Source organism: Onychostruthus taczanowskii, unplaced genomic scaffold, assembly GCF_017590055.1.
Source record: "Onychostruthus taczanowskii isolate IOZ18803 unplaced genomic scaffold, ASM1759005v1 scaffold8, whole genome shotgun sequence".
Classification (NCBI taxonomy): domain Eukaryota; kingdom Metazoa; phylum Chordata; class Aves; order Passeriformes; family Passeridae; genus Onychostruthus; species Onychostruthus taczanowskii.
Window position 1 is genome coordinate 12798296 of NW_024505892.1, and position 24024 is coordinate 12822319.

At 40.5% G+C, this 24024-nt stretch overlaps 1 protein-coding gene across 1 annotated transcript in view; it reads left to right on the top strand.

The window, feature by feature from the left end:
* Window positions 1–7838: 7838 nt before the first annotated feature.
* The window catches only part of TIAM2 (TIAM Rac1 associated GEF 2), an 87932-nt gene continuing 71746 nt past the window's right edge, over window positions 7839–24024 (top strand). Inside the window, exons 1-5 of the mRNA XM_041423960.1 lie at window positions 7839–7956; window positions 9010–10212; window positions 15971–16406; window positions 20296–20468; window positions 21487–21711. Coding sequence (XP_041279894.1) covers window positions 9016–10212; window positions 15971–16406; window positions 20296–20468; window positions 21487–21711 — 2031 coding nt within the window. The 5' untranslated portion in view covers window positions 7839–7956; window positions 9010–9015. The remainder of the gene's footprint in view (window positions 7957–9009; window positions 10213–15970; window positions 16407–20295; window positions 20469–21486; window positions 21712–24024) is intronic.

Here is a 24024-nt window from a genome sequence, read left to right on the forward strand (position 1 = left end):
AAATAAAAATGAGGAAAATGCCCCAAAAAATGGGGAAGTGCCTTCAATCCCTTAGTTTCCTTTTTTTTTTTTTTTTTTTTTTTTTTTTTTCCAAGAGTGGTGATTAATTGCTTTTGCAATGCAATCAGAGTTTGCAACTTTGTTTGTGCTTGTTGCTGTTGTGGTCACTGAGTTAATTTTGTACACCGGTGACTTCATGCTGGAAATCATGGATTTCTTTCTCTTTAGGGTGGATGGTTTGTTACACAATGTATAGTAAGTTACAATTTAGAGTCAAGAGCTGGAATTTTTTTATCTGGTCACCTTCAGTTTAGAGTCAAGAGCTGGAATTTTTTTATCTGGTCACCTTCAGTTTAGAGTCAAGAGCTGGAATTTTTTTATCTGGTCACCTTTGCTTGGAAAGGGGTCTCCATGTACCATGGGTGGATGGACTCTGAATAGGGCAGTCTATAGCTACAAAGCAATTTTTTTAGTGAGGAAACCTAATCCTCAGTGTGCTCTTTTTGTTCTTTTAATGTGCCAGTAACATGTTGGTGCTACAGAGGTACAGGAAAGGAAGCCTTCAGCTGTGTTACTGCTGTAGAGCTCTTGGCATGCAAAAATCAAGGTCTGATTTCAATTTTCCAAGGGACTGTGTCTCAAGTTTAGTTTTGGTATCTAACTTCCAGATCCTCTGTCCTCTTCAGGAAGTTGCAGGGCTGAAGGTAGGAAAGCATTTACTTTGGAATTGACACCCTCAGGTATTTATGAATGTGTAAACTGAGAAGTAGAAAAGACTATGGCAATTGTGGCCTGTTTTCCCCCTCCTGCTTGTGGAGCAGGCAGTGTAATAGGTGACAAGCAGGGAGTTTTGCAGCCACCCAGCCCCTGTCCCTCAGCCTGAAACACGCTGTTCTGCCAGTTTCTAAAAGAGGCTTTTCTCTGACACCGTGGCTGAAGAGATGTTCCAGTAGACTTGGAATGTGTTATGCCAGAAAGAGTCTTTGCGGGCAGAATGTGTTAATGTTCCTGTCTTGGGTTGTTCTTCCTTTCTGCCATTTGCTTCTCTTCTTTGGTAGGGTCTATGTGGCTGCTCATGCTGTTGTGAGCTGTGTCCTAGTCCAAAAATAACGTTTATCCTATCTTCTCCAAAGCTGATGTTTCGGCACCTACAGTTTTGGGGGGATATGTGTGAGAGAATATCCCTATAGCTGGTGGTTGTATTTGATAGCATGAGCTGGTTGCTACTGAAACAGGCAAGAAAGGAGAAGGGCAAACGTTCCTGGTGGAGAACTGGGAATCCCAGTTTGACCAGAAAGCCCAAGTCTCCCCTCCTGGTGTTACTGTAGGTAAAGACCTCTTGAGGAGTTTGTTTAAGCAAAGCCTGCAGACTTGCGCTTGGTCTCCAAAGGCAGCGATGCTGGAGCCCAGGCTTCCCTGCTTGGAGTATCTTGGCTCCTTTCAGGTGCACCATCCTCTCCACCTGAGGCCTCAGGCTGTGAAATTCCTTGAAAGCACTGTGTAGCTTTGCACCAGGACCTGACAGTGCCCTTACAACCCAAGTAGGTGAAGAAGTCTTTCAGATCACTGAGTTAATTTCCCCTCTGAGGGCAGGAAATACACTCTTAGACATATCCACTCTTTAACTACTGCAGCTACTGCATTAAGCCAAGATGTTAGCTGGTGTTCCTGGTGGGTCCTTTTTTTTTTTTTTTAAACAAGCTTAATGGCTTTTATTTAAATGGATGTGCACTTTAGCCATTGTGTATAAATTCAATAACATTTACAGATGGTGAAATTTGTTTTTCCTGCCAAAGAAAAATAAGTCCCTAGAGATTTAGATTGTATCAGCACTGGTGTAATATGATAAGAATCTTCAGGCTTGATTCAGCCTTCCATATTGCAGTAAGTTGAAAGCTATAAAGCCTAATTCAATAAAACTGCCAGGGTCTTGGACCTAGAGTGATGGGTTGAGCAAAAGAAGGGATCACGTCTCAGGTATGGGATGTTTAATTCTGATGTGATATAGACGTGAAACACTGTAGATCTATTAGAATTAATGTTACTTTAAGAGAAGAAACCAGAAAAGGAGAGTATTCCTTTCTTGCTTAAACTGTGAAATTAGAAGTCCATCTGCAATGTAGGTATGATTCACAACCTGAAAAGAAGTGTCTAGGCTCATAAAGGCTTCTTACGTTTAATGAGAAAAACAATTGACTTTAATTTGATGTGTAAGCTACCAAACAGTTCCTAATACAGGAGACTAGAACTCTACAGAGACAAATGAGTGAGTGAGGAATTCTGGCTTCAAATTGAATTTTTAAGGCAAAATAGTCCTACTTTTTTAAATACAGGCATGCTTGTGGTGTTTTAGTTATTCATTCTTTGAATACAGTGGTATATAATGCAAAGTATCCTGCCAAGAATACTGTGGCATAATTATTATAGTATATTTTTATAATAGGAATATTGCTTTTATTTATAATAGGAATATTTTATAATAGGAATATTTTTATAATAGGAGATTGCAGGAATAAGAAATCTGCTTCTGATTTGTGGAAGCATGTGACCAGAGTACGTAGTTTGAAAAAAATACAGTAAATTGTTTCCAGTAAGAAATTCCACATTTAATCCAGCTAGAGTGTTGGGCTAACCTGCCCCCTTCATTAATTTTACATATCCGTCCATACACAGCCAGGCAGGAAGGGGAGGGCAGGTTCACATTGTAGCATTTTGTATTACTTTCATATTAAAAACCAAAGTAGATTAAAAGTTAATTAAAGCTTCAAACCTGTAATTCTGTATCCCTGTAAGAATTCACAAAGCCTAGTGATTCTTTGGAAAACTTATGGACGCATAAATACCTGGAAGCTAATTTTATACAATCTCAAAGACTTTGTAAGCCATTTAAAATGGACAGTGTTGTAACCGTTAGGTGAAAGAGGATGTAAAAGTCGTTTGAAAGAAAATACAGGATTTGCTCAGGCAATTCAAACAAAAAATAACACAAAAAGCTTTTCCTGATGTAAAATACCACCAGTGTACCAGTGCTGTACATCAAACCCTGCCACGTTTCTAACTCGGTCCTCTTTTAAAAGAAAACAGGCAGTCTGATGTCAGTCTCCTGAGGTGCACTTAGGAGCTGTGCACTGAGGGCAGCTGCCTGTGTAAGAACCCTGGTGCTGCCTTTTCTCCTCTCTGTGCCTCCCTGCTCCATGTGCACAGTCCAGACATGACCACGCTGGCCCCACTCCATGGCTGGGAGCCCTTGCCTGTCCTTATAGAAATGAGGGCTTTAGGTGTCTAAATTAGCAGAAAGCATGTGACTCCTCTTGCTTCATCACTAGAGAGTAGTTGGTGGGATGTACTCTGCCCTCAAAGGCCCCTTGTATGAGTCTTTTTATCACTGCAGGGTGGGTTGAAGCTCTGCCTTTCTTTGGCAGATGCTTATACTTGGGCAGGTGGCTGTGAGGGACTGCCCAGTGGCAGGTGTTCCGGGATTGGTCCTATCCTGTCTTGAAAGGAACTGCAGTGGTGCAGGCAACAATCCTTCTGTTGAAAGTGAAGAAAGTCTGAGAGGTTTGTGATATGTGCTTGCTGCTTAAGCTATAAGTAAAAATAAAATACTTGGTTAGTTTATTTATTTATTTATTTATTTATTTATTTATTTATTTCCTTAAGGAAAGATTTTCTTAAAAAGTTGAAACTGTGTTCTGCTGTGTCATTGTGAAGAACTGAGAAGATGGAGGTTGCTCTTGTCTCCCAGGTAACAAGTGACAGGACCAAAGGAAATGGCCTCAAGTTGTGCCATGTGCAGCTTTATATTAGACATTAGAAAAAGTAATAAATCTTCACATGAAAGGGTGGTCAGGCATTGGAATAGGCTGCCTAGAGAATGGTGGAATCACCATCCCTGGAAGTGTTCAAAAGGCATGTGGATGTGACACTATGGATAAGTGGTGAGCTTGGCAGTGCTGGGTTAAGATGATCTTAGAGACTGTTTCCAAACTTAAGGATTCTATGATTCTATGGAGGATCTTATTTTATAGGGATCAGACAGCTAGCTCTAAGTCTTCCCTATTTCTTAGTTCTTAATCTAGCTCTCCTTTCAAATGTTTTTTACTTCTTAATGATAGGAGGTTTTAAATTTAAGCTCTTCTGCTGTGCATGAAGAGTTTTGTTCTTGGTAATGCTGAAGAATCTCTTGAGTTCCTGCATTTTTAAATGAGCCCTCATTCAGTGGTGCCAAGTTGATGGCATGATGTTAGTCTCATCTGCACTCGTCCATACTGATTTTAGTTTAGTTTAGTTTAGGTTTTTTTTTGCCACTCTGGCACAGATGATATGTTTAGTAAAGTGAGACTCAACTTTCCTGTAACTCTTCAGTAGATTTTTGGGTAAGCTTCAGCAAGGGTAAGTGGTTTGTAGACCACTTATTTTTTATCTGCCAGTGAAGATTTGTTTTCACTAGCCACCCAGAGGAATAAAGGCATCAAAATACATCAGAGAGTTAGTTTTGGTACATGTGTTTGTCTCATGAGGGTTAACTTCATGATCCAGACTAAAGTTTAACATTGCTAGAGTTGACTTTAGTTGAGATTTTTCAACATCTTAGGTGGTGGGACTGAGACAGTCCCAGTAACAAAAATCTGCTGTGCCTCCCTAGGAAGGTGCTACCACAACCTCTTGCCTTTTTATGGCCACTGTCCAACGCTGACTGTGGTGGTGGAGCATTCAGCCTACTGATGGCTTCCCGTCTGGAAGCTTGCCATTTTCTGACCTGTAGTTTTAGGGAGTCTCGGCCCAGTTAGTGTGACTGTATGGGAAGCAGATGGCTGACAGTAGCAAAATCATGTTTGGTATGTGTTCCTGCTATAGCAAATGAGAACAGTGCAGGAGCCTGTCTCCCTTGACTCAGATCTCCCACCAATTCGTAATACAATAATTCCTTGTTATATCTCATAAGCAAACCTAGTGCTGGGATATTATTATTATTATGATTCAGTTTTGCTTGAAATATGGTTAGTGAGTAAAGTTTGGAAACCTTTGAGAGATTAAGACTGGAGAGGAAAGCACCCCTGCAATTGCTGAGCACTACTTGTACTTGTGTTCCCTTAAAGAAAGTAATTTTCTCCTCTAGCATTTGTAAAGCAGTCCAGCTGTGGTGGCAATAATGAGGGAACAGAGGTGGCAGACACTTCTCCAAAACAGCTCCTGAGTTTGTGTGTTTGTGTTGTGAAGTGGGAAAAGTCTAGGAGAACTTTATGTGGAGAAACCCCAAGGTGTGGAAATGCATTTTTAGCTCTAGGGTTATGACTGGTGTTAATGTTTGGGTGTGGTGGGGATGGTGGGGTTCCCGGATTAGTATGTTTGCATAGCTGGTTTTTTTTGAATGTGTCAAGGGGAACCAGGATGAAGATTGAAAACTTCTTTTTTAGGGAATGTGGTTATAGTTGAAAGCAAATAAACTCTTAATAGTTATCTTCAGGCACAGTGAGCTGCTTTCTAATTATGCTGATTATAATTGCTGAAAATATTCATAGAAACTGGTTTTGCTCACAAGAAGTATTCATCCCTCTGCATAAGAAGTGAGAAAAGAACATCTTCTGCAGCAGTGGATAGCTGTGAGAAATACAGCTGAAGCTGAGCTCTGTCCCCTGCACTGTAATTTCCAGGGCTTCCAAAGATCAAACAGTGTAAAACACTTGAGTGTTTGGAGTGAGCACAGCCAGAGTTTGTCCATGACCAGCACCTTGCCCCTGTATCATGCAGCCTTTGGGTATAAGCTGACTTACTCTGCTCTTCCTCCAATAACTAGAGGTAACAGAAATAAATTTGCTTCACACAAGTGAGAGGCAAGAGAAAGGCATGACAACTGATTTCCAGGGCGATGGTCTTTGTGCAGCCTCAGAGATGCCCCGATGGGTTATCTCAGTGTGTGCCGATGTGGAGCCTACCTTAGCTTTCTGAATGGCTGGGATGCTGAGAAACAGCCCTTGGGGCTATTTCTATGGAATTTATTGACTGTTCTGCTGTAGTGCAGACTGGTTCCTGCACAGACTGAGACACTGTTTTGTAGACATTGTACCCTGAGATAAATTTATTCTCTCACCCATTGTATGGCCTGTGTATTGGAGACATGTACAATGGGCCCTGGTAGCCGCAGCTCAGGCCTTGACGAATTGAAGGTCTGTCTTTTGAGGTTCATGACAGCAGCTTGCTCACTACTACTCTCTTAAAAGGATTACCTAACCATTGCACAATCACTATGGAGACCAGATGGTCTTTTTGCCTGTTTCTTTAGACAAATTGAGTTCAGTGTTTCCTTATGAATAGATATAAGCCCCTCAAAGGTCTCCTGTTGAATGTACTTTCTGCTCCCAGATGAGGAATTCTGAATGTAAACTCATGGCTTGCTTGTGGTCTGTGCCTCTTGGATATAGGAAGACAATACTGCTGGGTGTTGGCAATTTGTTCAGGAACTTGGAGCTAAGGAAGTTTGTGTGTTGTATTCTGCTAATCTTGAATCAATAGTCTTTTTGTTCAATCCAAATCACTTATGACACTTTAAAAACTGTTCACATAGAGGAGTACACTTAGCAGCATAGGCAAATCAAACCTGCACAGGCAATGGTGTCATAAAAAGCAGACTTCCAAATTGTTAGAGCAAGAAAATTACAGATTTTTTTTTCTTTTTTTGAGTGTAAGATGAAATTTCTGTGGCTTATCTGTTTTATCAAATATCTTTGTGATAATAGGCATTAATTCATGTTTATAGGTCTGGAGCATCTCTGTCATGATCTGTCCCTTCTAACTGATTTATTTGCTAACATTTTTCTAGGCTTGCTGTTAAGACTGTTTTTAGTGCTAGTTGGCAACATTTACCTTTGTTTTTTGGTAAGGTTAGCTACATACCAATGAATTTATTTAAACTCTTTCAAGGTTCTTACATAGTAAATAGCCACAAAAAGAGTCAATGAGAGCAAAATCCAGCATGTTCAAATCAAGTAGCTATTCAATTGAAAATTATGAATGGTAGCCATGGAATTTAGACAGAAAGGAAAAATTTGGTGGTGGTGTGTTAAGAATGGTTTGTAACTTAAACTGTGTGTTCCAAAACTTAGTCTAACATCTTGTACTTCTTTTCTATAGAGTGTTTCAGTCCCTAAGATGCTGGTGTGTTCTATGAGATCCAGGTTTGAGATCCTTTTGCTTTGAGTTGCGATCTTTGTGTGCTAACTGAAGAGCCAATACTTTCAGAGGGTTAGGAAGAGCTTGGGTCTTTTTACCTCAGGGCCTTTTTCTTGTTTCACTGGCAGATTAAGTTGGTGTAGCCTTTTTCTTGTTTCACTGGCAGATTAAGTTAAAATCAGAACAAACCTAAAGAGGAAGGTTACTGAGTGGCTGCTGGAGTGAATTTCATGGTGGCCTTTCACTGCAAAGGTCATGGTTGGAATCTAGGCATGGGGAAAGATAAACAGATGCTGTGGGACATTGCTCTGATCAGTTGGGTCCACATTGTAATGGACCATTGCACAATACTGTGAACTGTAATTGGTCTCCCAAAAGGAAAACTGGAGAGGGATGAAAGTTTGTCCTGACTCATCAGTGAGAGGAGAGAAAGACAAACAAAGAGGAGAGAAAATGAAACATTTACTCAATGACTTATTTCTACTAATTCAATGTCAGTTGTTAAAGTATGCTTGTAAAAATGTATGTCTAAATTCCAGGAATCCTCTTCATCAAATTTCTCTTAATTTGTAACTTTTGATTTTTTTCTTTTTTATTCATTTTGTGTACAGTTGGAGTAAATTGTAAGTTGTATTTGACTGAAAATGCTTTTTTGTCACTTTGGTGTTTTCTAGGAAGGCTGTGTGCAGCTCCATTCTGGTTTTGGCAAGCAGAGTGGCTGGCCACAAAGACAATGCAGAACATACTGACTGCTAACCGTGCCCGTGTTTGAGAGTGTTCCTACAGGTTTGCTCTTTCTTTTATACTATGCTTTTAATCTAAAAGTTATAAGGGCTTTAAGTAGGGATGTTAAAACATAGAAACTCTCAAAGATAAGATTATGCTTTCACAGTGGCTTGTTTTGACAATTTTTTAATGAGGCAGCAGTGTATCCTCCTCCAGGTGATGGTCTGAGATTCCATGTGTAAAGAAGTGTAGCGCCGATGGAATAAGCATTTTGGTGTTGTTTCTGTACGTTGCAAACACTGGAGATTCATTCTGAGTTACAAAAAGAACAGAACTGTCTTTTTTACTTTGGGATGCACTTTATGTAGGTTTGAAATCTTCAGTCACCTCAGTGGGGCAGTTTAAATGCTTCAGTGTGTGCTATTCACTGCAGACACTGAAAAACTGAAAAGCATTTCACCAAGCAAACTATCAAACTGTGCTGTGCTGAACATAAAGCAGTTTTGTGCTGTAGTGGAAGATGAGGCTGTTTGCTAACCAAGTTCTTTTTTGTCTGATTTTTGGCATTTTTTTTTTCCTTTCTCCTAGACTAGCTTCATTTAAACACATAGCTGGGGTTTACTGAACATTTTATTGAGGCAACACTTGGTTGCACAGAAATCAGTCAAGCTGAAACTGCAGTGGGCTTGTCTGCTGGCAGAAGAGATTTCTCTGAAAGTACAGTTCACTTTGCATCTAAGTTATGATTATCTTGCTGTCTCCCTTTCATTATGCCATTGTTCTTGGGAGCCAGAGATTTTGTAAGTTATAAGAAAAGGATGTTGCCAAGGGTGTGGGTGGAGGAAGGTGTTGACATGATTTCAATGGAGTTAGATTCCAGCTTTATAACAGAAGGATAATGAACCAAAGAGAAAATAGGCTTTCCTAGCTTGCTCCTAAAATAAGTTCAGTTATGAATTTAATGTAGTACATGGCTATTTAATGGCTTTTTTTGAAACAATTGTTTCATATCATTTTTTAAATAGGCGTTTTCCTGTGTAGAGGGTAAAAATGGCCTGTTACTTTTTGCTCTATCTTTTAGCCATTGTTCTAATGAAACTCTTCTTAATTTAGTGGAAAATGGGGAATTCAGAAAGCCAATACAGTCTTCAGGGATCAAAAAATCATGCTGCTACTACAGCTGGTGCCAAGCAAAAGCCTTGCTCTCTGAAAATTCGCAGCATTCATGCTAAAGATGAAAAGTCTTGCTCTATGCATGGATGGGGACATACCAACAGTGGCTCAAACTACAAGTCAAGGTCCCTTGCCAGAAGCTGCCTTTCACACTTCAAGAGTAGTCAGCCTTATTCCTCTAGACTTGGTGACTCTGTGATGAAGGTCTCCAAAAGCAACGTCCATGCCAAACACAGGACAAATGCCTCAGGAGACTACTGCCATGGGAATAACATGATGTTTTTGCCAGAGAATGGTTTCCACTATATTGGCCTCCAAGCTGGAAGTAATCATGCTCCCTCTCGAGAATGCAATGGCCACATTTTAAATTGCTATGGAAAGAATGAGAGTCTTGCATCAACCTCCCCATCAGAGGACAGGAGGAGTCCTAAAGTTCTCATTAAAACTCTGGGGAAGCTGGACGGTTGCTTGAGGGTTGAGTTCCACAACAGCAACAACAGCAAGGTACCAACTGAGGAGTCCAGTGGGCCAGTGCAGTTGCTGAGGTATTCCCCTGCCTTGGAATCTAAGCCAAATAACCTCCTTGATGTCAGGAGGAACTCCAGTGCAGACTGTTCTTCAAGCCATCGTCTGTCACCTACCGATTCAAGGCTGCGGTCTAGTAAAGGGAGCTCTCTCAGCTCTGAGTCTTCGTGGTATGACTCTCTCTGGGGAAATGCTGGGGATATCAATGAGCTAGATGGTTCATATTTGACCAGGAGCACTCCAGATACAAGCATTCATGCCAGTTTCCCAGCAAGCGACAACAAGAAGTCCTTCAACCAAAGTTCATCTCTTTCATCACTCCGAGATCTCTATAAGGATACAAATTTGGAAAGCACTCCTCCACCTGGGATCAGGCTGTCTGATGAGTATATTGACACTCCTGGTAGCCTAAGCAACCGGGTCTCGTTTGCCTCAGACATTGATGTTCCCTCCAGGGTAGAGCAGGGAAGTCCTGCACATTACACCTCCTACACCCTCCCGTGCAGAAAGGCTAAGCCCCTTGGTGAGGATGCATCCAAGAAGGATACATTAAAGAACCGAATGCGGCGCATCAGTGACTGGACGGGAAGTCTTTCAAGGAAGAAAAGGAAGCTGCAGGTATGTACAAACCAGCCTAAGTGCATGAAAGTTGGTTTTTATATTCCTTTTATAAGCATAGTGATTGCATGATATTTGTCTTTTTTGCATGTTATATACTTGCTTATCTCATTTAGTAATTCGTGGAATTTTGAGAAGCATTGCATCCCTGGTGAAATGTCAGCAGCAAAAAAAGATACACATTATTTTGTGCAAATTTTCCCTTTCTATTTTCATATTTTGTCACCTTCAAAGTTAACTCCAGTTTTTGCAGCCTAATATCTCTGTGAATTTGCTTTTGAAATTGTTGCGTTACTTAAAAAGTGACTTGGGGTTAAAACTTTTTTCTTTATTTCAAGTATGAAAATACAACCTCTCTTTATATATGTGCTATGGATTAGCATACATTATTTGAAGAGAGTGGAAGGAGCAGTAGAAGGAAGATATTGTATCCATCTTTTCAGATGTTCCCTGTCTGTTATACTGGCTTCACCACTCATGTTTGCTTGTTGGCCCATTTCTAGCAAGGCAAGCAGCCGTATTGACCAGAGGTGCTGGTTCTCCCTCTGCATCCTCTGAAGGCATTACATGGAGCAACCTCCTCCTTCCTGTATGTCAACTTAGTTTACCAGATGGAAAAACTTGAGTTGCCATCTGGCTCACTGGGAGATGGTAGTGTGAAGGAGATGGGAGGGGAGAGCAAGAGGGAGGGAAAGGATGTTTCTTTAGAAGAATTTAAGACTAATCCCATTAATAGGAATTTAGGATGCCTGTGGTCAGGAATGAAATTCTCATCTCTAGCTGCAGGCCCCAGAATTGGCTCTTTAAATACCAGACTGTGTCTGGTCTCTGCGTGTGAGTTTGCAAGCTGAGATGAGACTGTTTTTGGATTTGGTTTGGATTTTTGGTTTTTTTTCCTTCCTTTTTTCCCCCTGAATCTTCCCTGGTGTTTTTCATACAGGAACAGTCACTGTGCTTCCCTAAATGAAGGATGCTCCCTTTCAGCAACATTGATGTGCTGGCCACTTCAGAAGTTTCCTGTCTCCTGTGCTGGAAATTCAGACAGGCCTTGTGCTTAACCATGTGCATCTGTCAATGCAGTGTAAAACTCTGACAGACCCTTAGGCTCAGAGTTGAGCTCAGCGTAAGGTTTGCTGATGTGCATCCTGGATGGGGACTACAGAACTGGGAAATGTAAATGAAAGCTGTTTATTTGCATCACTTCTTCTGTGAGTTGGTGCTCATGTACTTTATCAGATGCTGTCTTTTCACCTTCTTACTCAGCTGTGAAAGAGAGGGCAAAAAAACCTGGAATCACTGAGGAGCCTCAATGCTGTGTTCCACGATTCTTCAGTGATTTCAGCATCTGTAGCTGCTCTGGATTTTACTGCCAGGCTTTACATGTGATTTCTGCATCCCAGACCTTTAGTATGTATTACTTAGTTATGACATTTTCAGAATGGCATTTGTGGTGTGCAATTCATAGCTATTTTGAATTCACTGTGCAGTGAGCTGACTTCAGACGCGGCAAGAAAATTTGGCTGGCGAGATTGCATCAAGCTTGAATCAGATGCTGGTAGAAGGAAAACAGCCCTAACTCCAAAAACGGTGGTTTCTTAGAAAAAGGCATAGGAAATGGTTAGTCACTGATTTTAATCAGACAAGTATCCAGCAACAGGAAGGGTAAGAGGGAGGTAGTGAATGCTTTGTAGTTTTGCAGTTCCTTGTGTGGCTTTATTGGTTCATTTCCATCTTTCACACTTTGAGTAACCTGCCACCTCTTCTGGGGATTGCTGGGTTGTAGTTTGGAAGTGCTTATACTCTTAACAGGTCCTTTAGCTTAAAAGGACAGCAGTGTAATGCATGGTTCTGATCTGTCACATGGTTGGTCCCTGTTTGTGCGACTTCATCTCAATGGCAGCATCTGTGCTTTGCTCTGAACAACGCGTCCCTTCCTCCGTACATTAGTAATAACTGGCTGTGAGTCACTTGGGCTGAACGTAGGTGAAAGCTGGAATATTTCCCTGTAAGTGGGCCTAAATGCCGGTGGTGGCTGGGTAGTCCCTCCAGCTGCCCCAGTGGAAACAAACCAGCCAAGCCCTCTGCTTCATGGGAGCACAGGCCTAGGAGGCACAGGTTTAGGATACTGAGGCCAGACCCCTGACACTAGAAAGGCAGTGGAGTTAAATCCCCTTTGTGAACAAATTGCAGCTTTAACACAGGTGGGATTTTTTCCATCTTGAAGGCTTCTTCCAGGCCGCCTGATTCAATGCTTGCTAATAGGCTGAGTAAATGTAGTTCCAGACAGTTCATTCTGATGTCAGTATTACCTTCTACATTAGTTATTCTTTCCTATTTTTTAATCTGTTATGATTTATTTAAAGGGAGAAGTGGTGTCTTTTCTTGGCTTGCATTTGTGGGGCTATATAGACTCTCCTTGGTCTCCTGTGTTAAGATTGGAAATCTATTTCCTTTTCATTCTGGCACCCTTCCTCCTCATCTGTTTTAAATCATCCACAAACAGATTTGCATATGGGATATTCCAGGGGAGTCCTTGGTTATGCCCTGTCCAGTTACTTGGATGTTTCCTTATGTCTGCTTGATCTGATGTATCCTGGAATTGAATTTACCTTTCTAATAATGAACTTGCTTCAAGACTTGCAATAATCTTTTCCAAGACGTAGTTTTCCTTGCATGAAGGTGTCCTAAAGTGTTCCCTCAATGCATCACTGGTACTGTAGTGAAGCACACATTTTCATTTAGTTTAATCTGTGCTGAAATGGTATTGGGGTGATGCTGAGTCGCAATTTAATATGTGTGAGCTGAAAGGTGTGTGTGACGTATGTGAGACCTGTGGACAGAATTTAGACAGACTTTCTACACAGCCAGATATGGCTAAAGATGGTGGTGTAAACTCTGTGCAGCTTTTTAACATAGAGAACATTAGCAATTTCTGTGTAAAATGAAAATCTATCTACCAGAAACAGCTACTGAAGAAAGGTTCTTGAATTAAGTAAAATAACCTCACTTCAGGAATCATTTCTGAAATTTTATGAGTCTATAAGCCAGAGTCCTGATGTGGGCTATAAGGAGAATTTAAAAGAAAAGTACATTGAGTGAACCTCTTTATTTGACTTGAAAACTGGTATTAGATGCTCCTTTTAGCACGGCTCCTAATGAGTGTAGCAGGCTGAGTTTTTCCTGTGCTGTTCTTTACAGCTAATTATTATGTGTGTCACTTTGTCTAATTGGTATCTTAGCCACTTTATCTTTTGCCTTATCGTTAGCTATTCCAGAGTATATCTCAAACATTGAGAGATCTTGAATGCAGCTGAGCAGAAATGGAGATCTATCATCACTAGATTCAACAGAGCAAAAACCAGCAGAAAGTCGCCTGGCAGGGAAACCACCTGGAGCAGAAATTAGGTCAAACCTTTTCAGGAGTGGCAGATATTGCTACAATGACAGCCTTGTCAAGGTCCAACAGAGACTGCCAGACATTGCCAATTCAATTCTTTAAGAAAATGAAAATACAAGTGATGGTGTCCTGGTGAAGTGTATATATTCATTTTGGATTCTTTATCGAATTTCTCTTCTCTGGTACTTCCTCATTCCTGCCCTTTCTGTGTGTGAGGAGAAAACATAGGATTTGGTTAGTGGCTGGTCATTGACAGGTTACATCCCACCCTTTTCCTTAATGCTTGTTGTTCCAGTGGTGGGTTTTCACAACAGACCCCTTCTATGTATTTGCCTTGTGTTGTGTCTCTTACTAGTGCTTTGAGACTGAAAGAAATACATATTCTTAATAAGCTGTATACTAATGGTTTCTAGGGGACTAGCCGTTCCTGGAGAAAGTCAAACAATTAAAATGCTTGGCACACAAGTACAGTGGCAGCAATTAAAAAAAGGGTGGAGAAAGCTTTCCGTTTCCCCCTGAAATACAGATCCCCAGCGCAGTTGTACGATCCATGTTCTACAGTCGCTTTGTGGCACAAATGCATTACATGCAGGATTTTATCCTGGTTTGCCACCCCATGTGCTGATCTTCTTCCCTTTACCATATAAAAACCAGTTAAACTGCTGCTGTTTAGGGAGTTACTCTTGGGTAACACTGATTAACACTCTGAAACAAGATTTGAGGAAGGTGCTCCTTTATAATGAGAATCGGATCACCGGACAGTGATCTGAAAAGCCAGACTTAAAGTTCAATGTGCTATAAGGGAACGTGGGTTTCAGGTCAAGCTGGCTTTTGTGAGGCCACAAACAGCAGTGTCCTGCTGCTAGAAAAGTGGTTTGTCTGGCATCACCTGGGAGGGTGTACAATCCCAGTCTTGGCCACACACCAGAGGTCTTGATGCTATCAAAACACAGCACAGCTTTTCTGCTGCGGTTTTGAAGAGCATCAAGTAAGAAGCAGAGAAACAAAAAAGTAGCTGTTTTCAAAGCTGCTGGGGAGAACAGCTCCCAAGAGAACAATGTTTGTTTACTTAGTTCTTAGTACAGTAGTCTGTGAGAAAATAAATGCTTTTAGAGAGGTAGTCTAAACTTGAAAGTATAATGGCTTTATTATTACCCAGGGTAATAGCTTCACTTCTCGAATGGTTTATTGCAATATCTTCTTTTCTCTTCCCTCGCACTTTTGCTGCAAAAGGCGACATGTCTTTTATGTTTTAGGTTCTTAAATCTTGGTTGCTTTTAAATAGCATCGGCAGCGCTTGAGTTCGGAAGACAATAAATGGCTTATCAGGATGGATGGTGTGGTTCTCAACAGTGAAGTTATTCCAGGGAGCTCTGTTTTGGGTAGTAGGAAAATCCCTGTCCATCCCTGGAGCTTGGGAGAGTTGGGATCAGACAGCATATTACTTGGAAAGGCTTAAAAGAGAAGAGGTCCAAACTGCCAACGAAGTCCCACGTTGACAAGCAGTGGCAAGTAATAGGCCTACTCTAGCATCCATATCAAAGGCAAAGTTGAAGTCATACCATCAGGCCTGATTATTTCAAATAAAATTAGCTAGCCCTCTCAATCCAAGGGATGAAGTTGCACAGTGCAATTAGGAGAAAGGCCTGCCAGTGCTTGATGGGATGATCAAAGTCTCAGGGTGTTCCCAGCAACTCAGAAAATACACAGCTCTGCAGTCTGGAGATTGGATTTAAGCCAGTCAGCAAGCATGTCTTTCTTTTTTTAAATCACATATTGTTTTAGATTAGATTTTTGTCAATGGATCAATTCTAACAAGCTTAAAATATTCTCTTTTGACCTTTTTTTTTTGTCGGTTAAGCACCATTTGTATGACAAATAGAAAGTGGAGGTTAAAATCAGCCTTGCTGTGTTGAAGCTAAACCTAGCCATCTTGCACCAATGTGATAGCACCAAAGTATTGAAAACCCTATAATAATAAAAAAACCTGTTGTGACACTATTCCTGCTCATACTCAGACATGTAAAACATGGTGTCTGCATTCCAGATGGAGGATGTAGTTGTCTCCTGGAGTACCTCAGGTTTCAGACAGTAGTTTCTAGTGAAATTAGAGATTACTCAAAGCATGCTGGAATTACCAAAGTGCTCAGATTAGTGGATAGGGTTTAATGGGGTTCTGCTGAAAAAACTGAATGGTAACAGTGGTGGTGTCAGTGGCTGAGGCAAAGGCTGTGATGTAATGTCAAAAAGATGAAGGAACTGGAAGTGGCTAAACATGATACAAATTTAATTGATAAATGAGGTGTGTCTTTTGATTGTAGCTCTGGTGACTGATCACAGATAAATTCCTTTTATGCACAGGAGCCAAAGTGTAAAGATGGGAGTGAATACTTTGACAGCAGAATGGACAACTTCACTACGGACACACTGGCACCATCACAGCTCTCCACTTTACTGTGGTCTCCTGGCTCCAGCCATGCCCTGTCCCAGAGAAGCGAGTCCACCAATGCTGTCAGCAGTGATGCCTTGAGGCAGAACATTTATGAGAACTTCATGCGAGAGCTGGAGATGAGCAGGATGAACTTGGAGAACACAGAGACCTCATCAGAAACAGAAGACTCCAGTGGCGAGTCCCTTAGCTCCTTGGAGCAGCTGGATTTGTTGTATGAGAAAGAGCAAGGAGTGGTGCGCAAGGCAGGGTGGCTGTTCTTCAAACCCTTGGTGACCCTGCAGAAGGAAAAGAAGCTGGAACTGGTCACACGACGGAAGTGGAAGCAGTACTGGGTTACACTCAAAGGTAAAACCACCCCGCTGGTCCTTCGTCTTAGCAGCAGCAGTTCTTTCGGTTGTGTCTCAGCAGCATTTCATGCATGCTGGCTTCTGTTAGCAGATTTAGGGGGATCAGAAAATCACACCTAACTTTGCAAGGGTCTACCCACCACCTAAAGTGGAGCATGTGCTTAGGCAGCCCACTGAAGTGAGGTGCCAATGTCTTTGGGATTGTGTGTGCAGCCTTGTGTTTCATACCGTAGTGGGAATTGTTTTGTCTGACTTCCTAATTTGTGTGTTCACATCAGATTGGGGAGTTAGAAGATGCTTTTGGATGTTTGGAGGTCAAAGACCAAACTGAACCAAATGTAAGGGTCAGGAGAAGTTGCTGCTGCCCAATTCCTTGTTAGAGACACACAGTTCCTTAGGCTCTGCTATGAAATTTACTGAAGGATGGAGTAGTTTATTGTAAAAATGTTTTGTTCATTTCCAGCACTTTAGGTGGCAATATAAGGAAGAGGTGAACTCCCAGTGCCAGAGCATTTACACAGAGAAGTGTGTGTGGTTCAGAGCAGGGGAAGCTGAATCAGCAGCAGGGAAAGCCCTGTGATGCCCAAGGCAACCATTCCCAGGACTTGAAGGTCTCCCTCCTTTCCCTGGATAGTCTTTCACACTTTGCTCCCAGCAATATCACCCCTTCTGGCTTTTGGCATGCCCAGCTTCCCGTCTCCTGCAGCTGCTCCTGTTGTGACAACAGCCCCATGGGAGGGGAATCCACTCAAGGGGGCTGCTGCAGGTGTGATCTTTGTGCTCTATTTGTGGCTTAGAGGGTGCTGTGAGAAGTGTACAGGTGTCAGGAAGTGTGAGAAGGAAAATAATATCTATTGTGGGGAGGAAGGGAAATTTAATGGGTGAGTTAATACGCCTTTTTTAAATTTTGAATTGCATCCAAAGGATTTGTCTTTCAGTAAATATAATACTAAGTTAATGAGCAAGGAAATCATCAAGCTTGATAATTTCCTATCATATCTGGGACTAGAGGAGAGAAAATCACAACTTTCCCACAGGTTGCCCTTTTTAAAATTGTGCATGGGTGTAGACCTGAAGAAAAATGAACAGCAAACAGCAAGTCCTGATAATGTTGTGCTTGATAGTGCTGATTGAAAAGAAGCAAACTTGCTAGAATGAGGCAATTCTGCCTAAAAATTCAGAGACTTGTTATCAAGGGATCAAAATGTAGGCAGGCTTAGCAGTTTAAATCACTTGCCCTGATAATCAGATAGCATGATTCATGCGTACAAGCAGTGTATAACAAGGGAAAAACAGTACCTGAATTGCACCCTCTTATTATGTGTGTTTATGTTATGGAGTATGAATATAGTTTAATCTGCCTCTTCTAAAATTCAGGTTCTAAACAATTCTATCAAAACTCTAAACTGAAATATGTTATATACTAGTAGATTGTGCATTTCTGGGGTAATGAAGCTCTGGCAAGCAATTTACGTCCTTCATGTTCAGTTTTTTGGCTATAAAATTGGCTTATTGGTGACTTTGAAAAAATTGTGTCTCTTCTTACTACCTGAATTTCCACAGCTACAAAAAAAGGAACAATAAAGTTCTTTGTAAAAAACTTTATTAACTTCTAACATTATAACTGTTAGATACAATGCTTTTTACTTCAATGGTTGATCTGTCTGCGTTCATGGTACAGAGTCTTTTGCACTTTGCTAGCTGTTTTAAATATGCATTCCTAATTTCCTTGATCTCTTACCTTTTTTGTCCTGTGGAGACTTCTGATTCCAAAATAAACTTGTCTGTCTGGATATCAAGGCGTAATTCTGTTTTCATAATTGCTATATCAAGATCAAGGCACTTGCTTTGGTTCCTTTACACAGGTTTTTGAATGAATAAGTATTTAATTTGTTCTTGAAGTTTAAATAGCCAAGATATTTTAAAGCATGGCTCTAAATATGTAAATGGAGATCAGCATGTTTATTTGCACTCTGTTGAGATGTGTTTAATTATAAATATGCAGAAGGCTTATAACTATCTAGTTACCTGCCAGACTTAAAAGTATACATGTCCTGAGGCCTCTGCTCCACTTGCAGGGTCACCAAGACCTGAACCTGAATAGTACTGTGTACCAAGAGAAATTCTCTTTTCCATCTTTCCTGTCCAATTAGTTTCCTTTAACGAGGTAAATTGCTTTCCCTTTTCTCTCTCCCTTCAGCTCAAGTTTTAATTAAAATATTTGGACAATAATCAGTCCCTGTGGGTCTGACAGAGCTTATGAAACTATTTACTTCCAGGGATCACTGGACTTGACCTAAAGATATACCTGGGGTGCCATACACCCAAGTATGCATACATGCCCTTCAAAATTTTTTGTTTGTGTTTATTTTATCTCAGGATAAAATGTGACTTATCTTCAGTCAGAGCAAATAGGCAAAATATGGAAATATGGAAATATTTTAAAACAAATCTTAAAAACTTTAAACTTCTGCACTTTCCTAAAATATAGAAGTGGAAGTGGTTGCATGTTGCTGTTGCTGAATACAAGAGAAGACTTGGTTTTGTTGGTTTAGTTTGCACTATTATGTTCAAATTACATTTCCGATATGCAGAGTATTGCAAACTATATCCTTTTTTCCAACTGCAGAGGTCTCCAAGTGTTTCAGTGGCATAAAGAAGATAACATGAGGGCTGTCCAATGGGATAGACAGGACCAACTCTGTAGGATTTGTTCTTACCCAAAATATTCTCCCAGTCACTTTGAACATTAACAGGAAAAGGTGCAGTTATGTAGTATAGAGGTATTTCTATGTATTAGATTCCTTTCTCTAAAAACTTTTCAGTCAATGGATGATTTGATCAGAAATCTCTGACATGGGTTTCCCTTTGTAATGTTATTTTAGAAGTGCACTTCAGTCCATGACCTGTTGAACACGCAAATTGGTGTGTCTTGGAGGACAGTGGGTTATAACAAGGCAGCAAGGAAAGGCTGTCAGGGATGGAGGGCACAGGCCCTTCCTGAGGCACCATCGCTGCCAAAGGCAACATGGCACTGTAGTCATACTGCTGTGGGCTAGGATCAAGTGTCCTCTGCTGGGATCAAGTCTCCTCCACTCTCCTCCAGAAGTAATTCCACTTGTTATACTTGGGATTGCCGTCATCAAGGATGAAGTTTGTTTTCTGGATGCAAGCTTCATGCCTTAGATATTACACTATTTACAAGACTGAACATGCTCAAACTCAGCCCTTTTAAACTGTTTTGAATTACTCAGAATTGTCTGAGTCTCCAATTTTCAGCTAGATTCAAGGAAATCTGGTTTAAATTTGAGAAGTTTATTCACTAAGCATGTTGTATGAAGACAAAGAGTTCTGCAAATCTTTTCAACAAATACGAAGATTTCTTAAGTGGCTGTTATGAGAGAGTTGGTTCAATTTAATAAAGAAGCACAAAAGCTGATTTCACTAAGCAGGAGTTAATCTCTTCTACATGCCTTAGCATTTTAATAGGCTAGGTTTATTGATAGAATATTGTGGGTTAGAAGGGACCTCTAGTCCAGTTCCCCTGCCATTGGCATGGACATCATCCACTACAGCAGATTGTTCAAACCCCATCCTCCCCTAACCCTTGGATGCTTCTGTATTGAAGTGTCCTGATTTATTTATTAGGTCCATAAATGTTTGTCGTGGCTGTATTAATGTCTGTTTCAACTTTTCATTGGCAAATTGGTCATTAACTGTTTTTCTGTGTAGAAGATCTTCCTTTTTTATCTGTTTCGGAAGAGGAGCGGAACTGATGTTCTCTGTCTCTGAAGGGTGTCTTAATTCACAAATACATTATATAATGTTGGGAGATCCATAACTTACTTTCTCCTCATGTTTTTTTTTGTCCCTCTGAACTGCAAAAGGTTGTACTCTACTGTTTTATGAGACCTATGGAAGGAACTCAATGGAGCAGAGCAGTTTGCCTCGGTACGCCCTGTTTGCAGAAGACAGTATAGTTCAGTCTGTTCCAGAACATCCCAAGAAAGAAAATGTGTTCTGTCTCAGCAATTCTTTTGGAGATGTCTACCTATTTCAGGTAACAGGATGCATGCATAACTTGGTGGTTGTTTCCATTTTAGGATGTGTTTGTGAGTCTGCACATGTATCTATATGATTGTATGTACACATGCACACACACATCATATTTCTGCCTTTGAATTAAAAATAATAGCACGACTGCACTGTTGTATTACACTATTATCATATTAAATATATGATATGACTTCAGGTATTACACCAGTTGGCACAGTCAGATAGAGTTCAGAAACAAAAAGAACAAGGACCACAAATTTGCAAGAAGCTCTGGGTACCTGGTTGATCACAAGCTTCTGAAAAATCAACTTTTTATCACTTATTTTTACATCTATTAGCATTCCACCCTTACAGAATGGTGTGCTCAACCCTGAATCTGCTAGTCACAGAGAGTTTGCTTGAGAAAGATACTCAAGAAAGAGAGCTAAAAATAATGAAAATACCTTGGCTGCTCAAGGGCACCACTGGAAATGTTGATAAAGAACAGTGTTATGTGGAACTGCTTGCATAGAAACATATTGATTTCTTGGCACACTTGTACATATCTCCAGAGATACTTCATGCAGATTGCGTTCTCTTTACCTCGGTGTTGCCTCTCCACTAACTCGGCACTTTTTAAGTAAGCAAATACGTCTTTTCAGAATCTCACATATAAAATCTTCTCTGCTGTCGCAGCAGTGAAGAAGGTTTGTGTTTGATATCTGGTAGGGTTTACTTTAATTATCTGGAGGGATGAAAGATGCAAGTCACATCTTTCTTGGCTCTTGGCCTTCTGGGGCTTTTAGAACTTGCAGGTCTAAGAAGCATAAGCTGAAGTTTGGAGACAAGTCATGATGGAGTGTAGGAATATCTCAGACTACCTTTATTTGCTCAGTTCTAAAGAAAACCTTATTTCACTTGATTAAGATAAAGTTCCTAAGACAACAGTGAGCCCATCAAGCACTTCATGCCCTAGAGCTGTTCATTTTATTTTATTTTTCTCTTATGTGCTCATAACATTGCACCATTGATTGGTTTCACAGGCAACAAGTCAGACGGATCTGGAAAACTGGGTTACTGCCATACATTCAGCCTGTGCTTCCCTCTTTGCAAAGAAGCTTGGGAAAGAGGACACTGTCAGGCTGCTGAAAAATCAGACCAAGAGTCTCTTCCAGAAGATTGACATGGATGGCAAAATGAAAAAGATGGCAGAGCTGCAGCTGTCAATTGTTAGCGATCCAAAAAACAGAAAGGCCATAGAAAATCAGGTACTGGAAACAATTTTTTTTTTTATGAGAGCATATTTATCATTAATTCTTACTTTGGTCTCTGTTTGTGATTTCTAGGCCTGAGAATAATTTTCTTGGGCATAGCTGGCACAGTGGTTGTAATTATTGCCAGGTTTCTACTGCAGTGCAGGAGGCAGGCTGCTCAAACCCGTGCATCAAATTGTTCTGTTTCAAGAGCACACAACTTTTTCTTGTCTCTTCTGTGAAAATATTCACTGTTTTATAATAAGATCTAGCTGTTACATTGCATACCACAGAACATACAGTATGTTCTGTGAATAATTTAATATTGTACTGCGGAAGAGATTGACGAGTAGGTGCTTGGCAGTATTGTTCTGCACCTTAAGACAGCACACGAGGAATACTTCGTCCTTCCTCCAACTTTATTTGTGTAGTGGCAGACAAAACCATGTGCTTCCAGTTGAAATTTAGCCATGACTAATGATCACTTGATTGTCTGTGTAGTGGTGAACAAACATGAGGCCTTACTCTGCCCTCACTTCTAGCATGTGAACCAGGAATCACTCCAGGGATACCTTATGCAAGTACATTGTGCAGTGTTGATGTCTTGACCATGCCCCCAGTTTTGCAGACAGTAGCAGGCAAAAGATGCTTTAATTATTTAGACATGCTTAGTGTTCAGTCAACAGCCTTACTACCCATGGCTTCTTGTGCACTAAACTTGTCTAGTCGTTTAGCCTAAATAAGTCTGTGGACTGAGGCTGCTGTATCTGTAGTTTCATTAGGCCATTTGCAAAAGACTTCTGATAACTTGAAGTGATTACTGTTCTTTGAGAGCCTTTCCAGTCAGAGTAACTATTCCTCTGTCAGTACTTCATGCTGCGTATTATGGCCCCTTGAGTAGCAAATGAGGTTTACTTCCTTCGAGCCAATACAGCATAATTATTTTTCTTTGGTTAATGAAACAGTTGTAGTTTCTGGGATTTGATGCTTATAATATTTAAAATTCTTACTCTACTGGCTTGGACTTGATGAAGAGCAGACTGAGTAGTACTGACCTCACTGCCAAGCTCTTGTGGCACATTTGAGTCTGAAGCTGTATGAGCAGAGTTCAAATAACATGCAGGTTTGTGTAGGGATTTGCAGTGCAGATGTTCATAAGCCCTTTGAGTGCTCAGATGTTCATAATTTATTTCCAGGTCACTTTATTTCATGGTCCAGAGCTGAGTGAGGTGAATGGAGGAGGAAAAATGTTAAACATCCTTTTATTGCAGTAGGCTTTGAGACCTAGAAGAATATACAGGTTTCTATAGATGTCTAGTGCTTGTAACATGTGATGCACTGAGGAAAAATCCTGATGTATATTAACTTAATTTATCTCTCCCTCATCAGATATTCCTGTTAGCAGTTCGTTAAGAGTCAGCTGAAGAGTATTATTGATCTGTCTTAATATCTGCTAATTAGGTGCTCTGTCCTTGAAGAACTGTCATTGTTTTCCAGCTCTATAAGAAGATGGCTTCATTCTGTAGAGCTGAAATCCATCTTCAGGACTGCAGAAAATTTATTCCTGTTAATCTTCTGTCTATGTGTGTCTCAGAACATTGAATGGGGGCAGACCACTGGCACAAAGAATGAAATGGATCACAGCAAACATCCAGTAGCTGGCAAAGAATAAATTTATAGCAAGAATTTTCTCCATTCTTGATCCCTTTATCTCTTTAAAATCTCTCCTTACAATTGCCTAAGGTTTGCTGGTGAAGTCACTTCAGAGAAAAGTCGATAGATAACTCAGTTGCCTAATCTTCTAATTTGTTGTCTCAGATTGGCTTTTGCAAAGAAAAAAGAAAATCTTGATTCAATTAGTAGCTGAGAATTCTTAATATACTTAGTAAGGTAATGATTTTGAGAAAATGTTATTCCCGAGGGAATAGTTTGCATATATGTAGCTGTGGTTGTTTAGTAACTGTGATTGTTTAGTTGTATTTTGCCTATTTTGAGAAAAAAGAAAATATAAATTCTGGTTTTGGTTTTGTGTAAATTTGATGATGTTTCAATCATGGGGCAGATATTATTCCTCCATGATGAAGTACATAGTATTGCCAATACCGTACTTCTTAAGCATGCCATGCATTCTGTGCTGGAAATCTTCAATGGTGATTTATTTTGGGAAGCCAGGGGAAACAGTGTGATTGACTTCAGAAGGACTGTGGTGGATTTTTACATAAAAATAATTTATTTTCACTGGGAAATTATCTTGGAAACTCAGATTTCTATAGCCTTTCTCCTTTTCCTTCCTCAGAAAAGCAAACACCAAATGTCAGCTTACTCTTT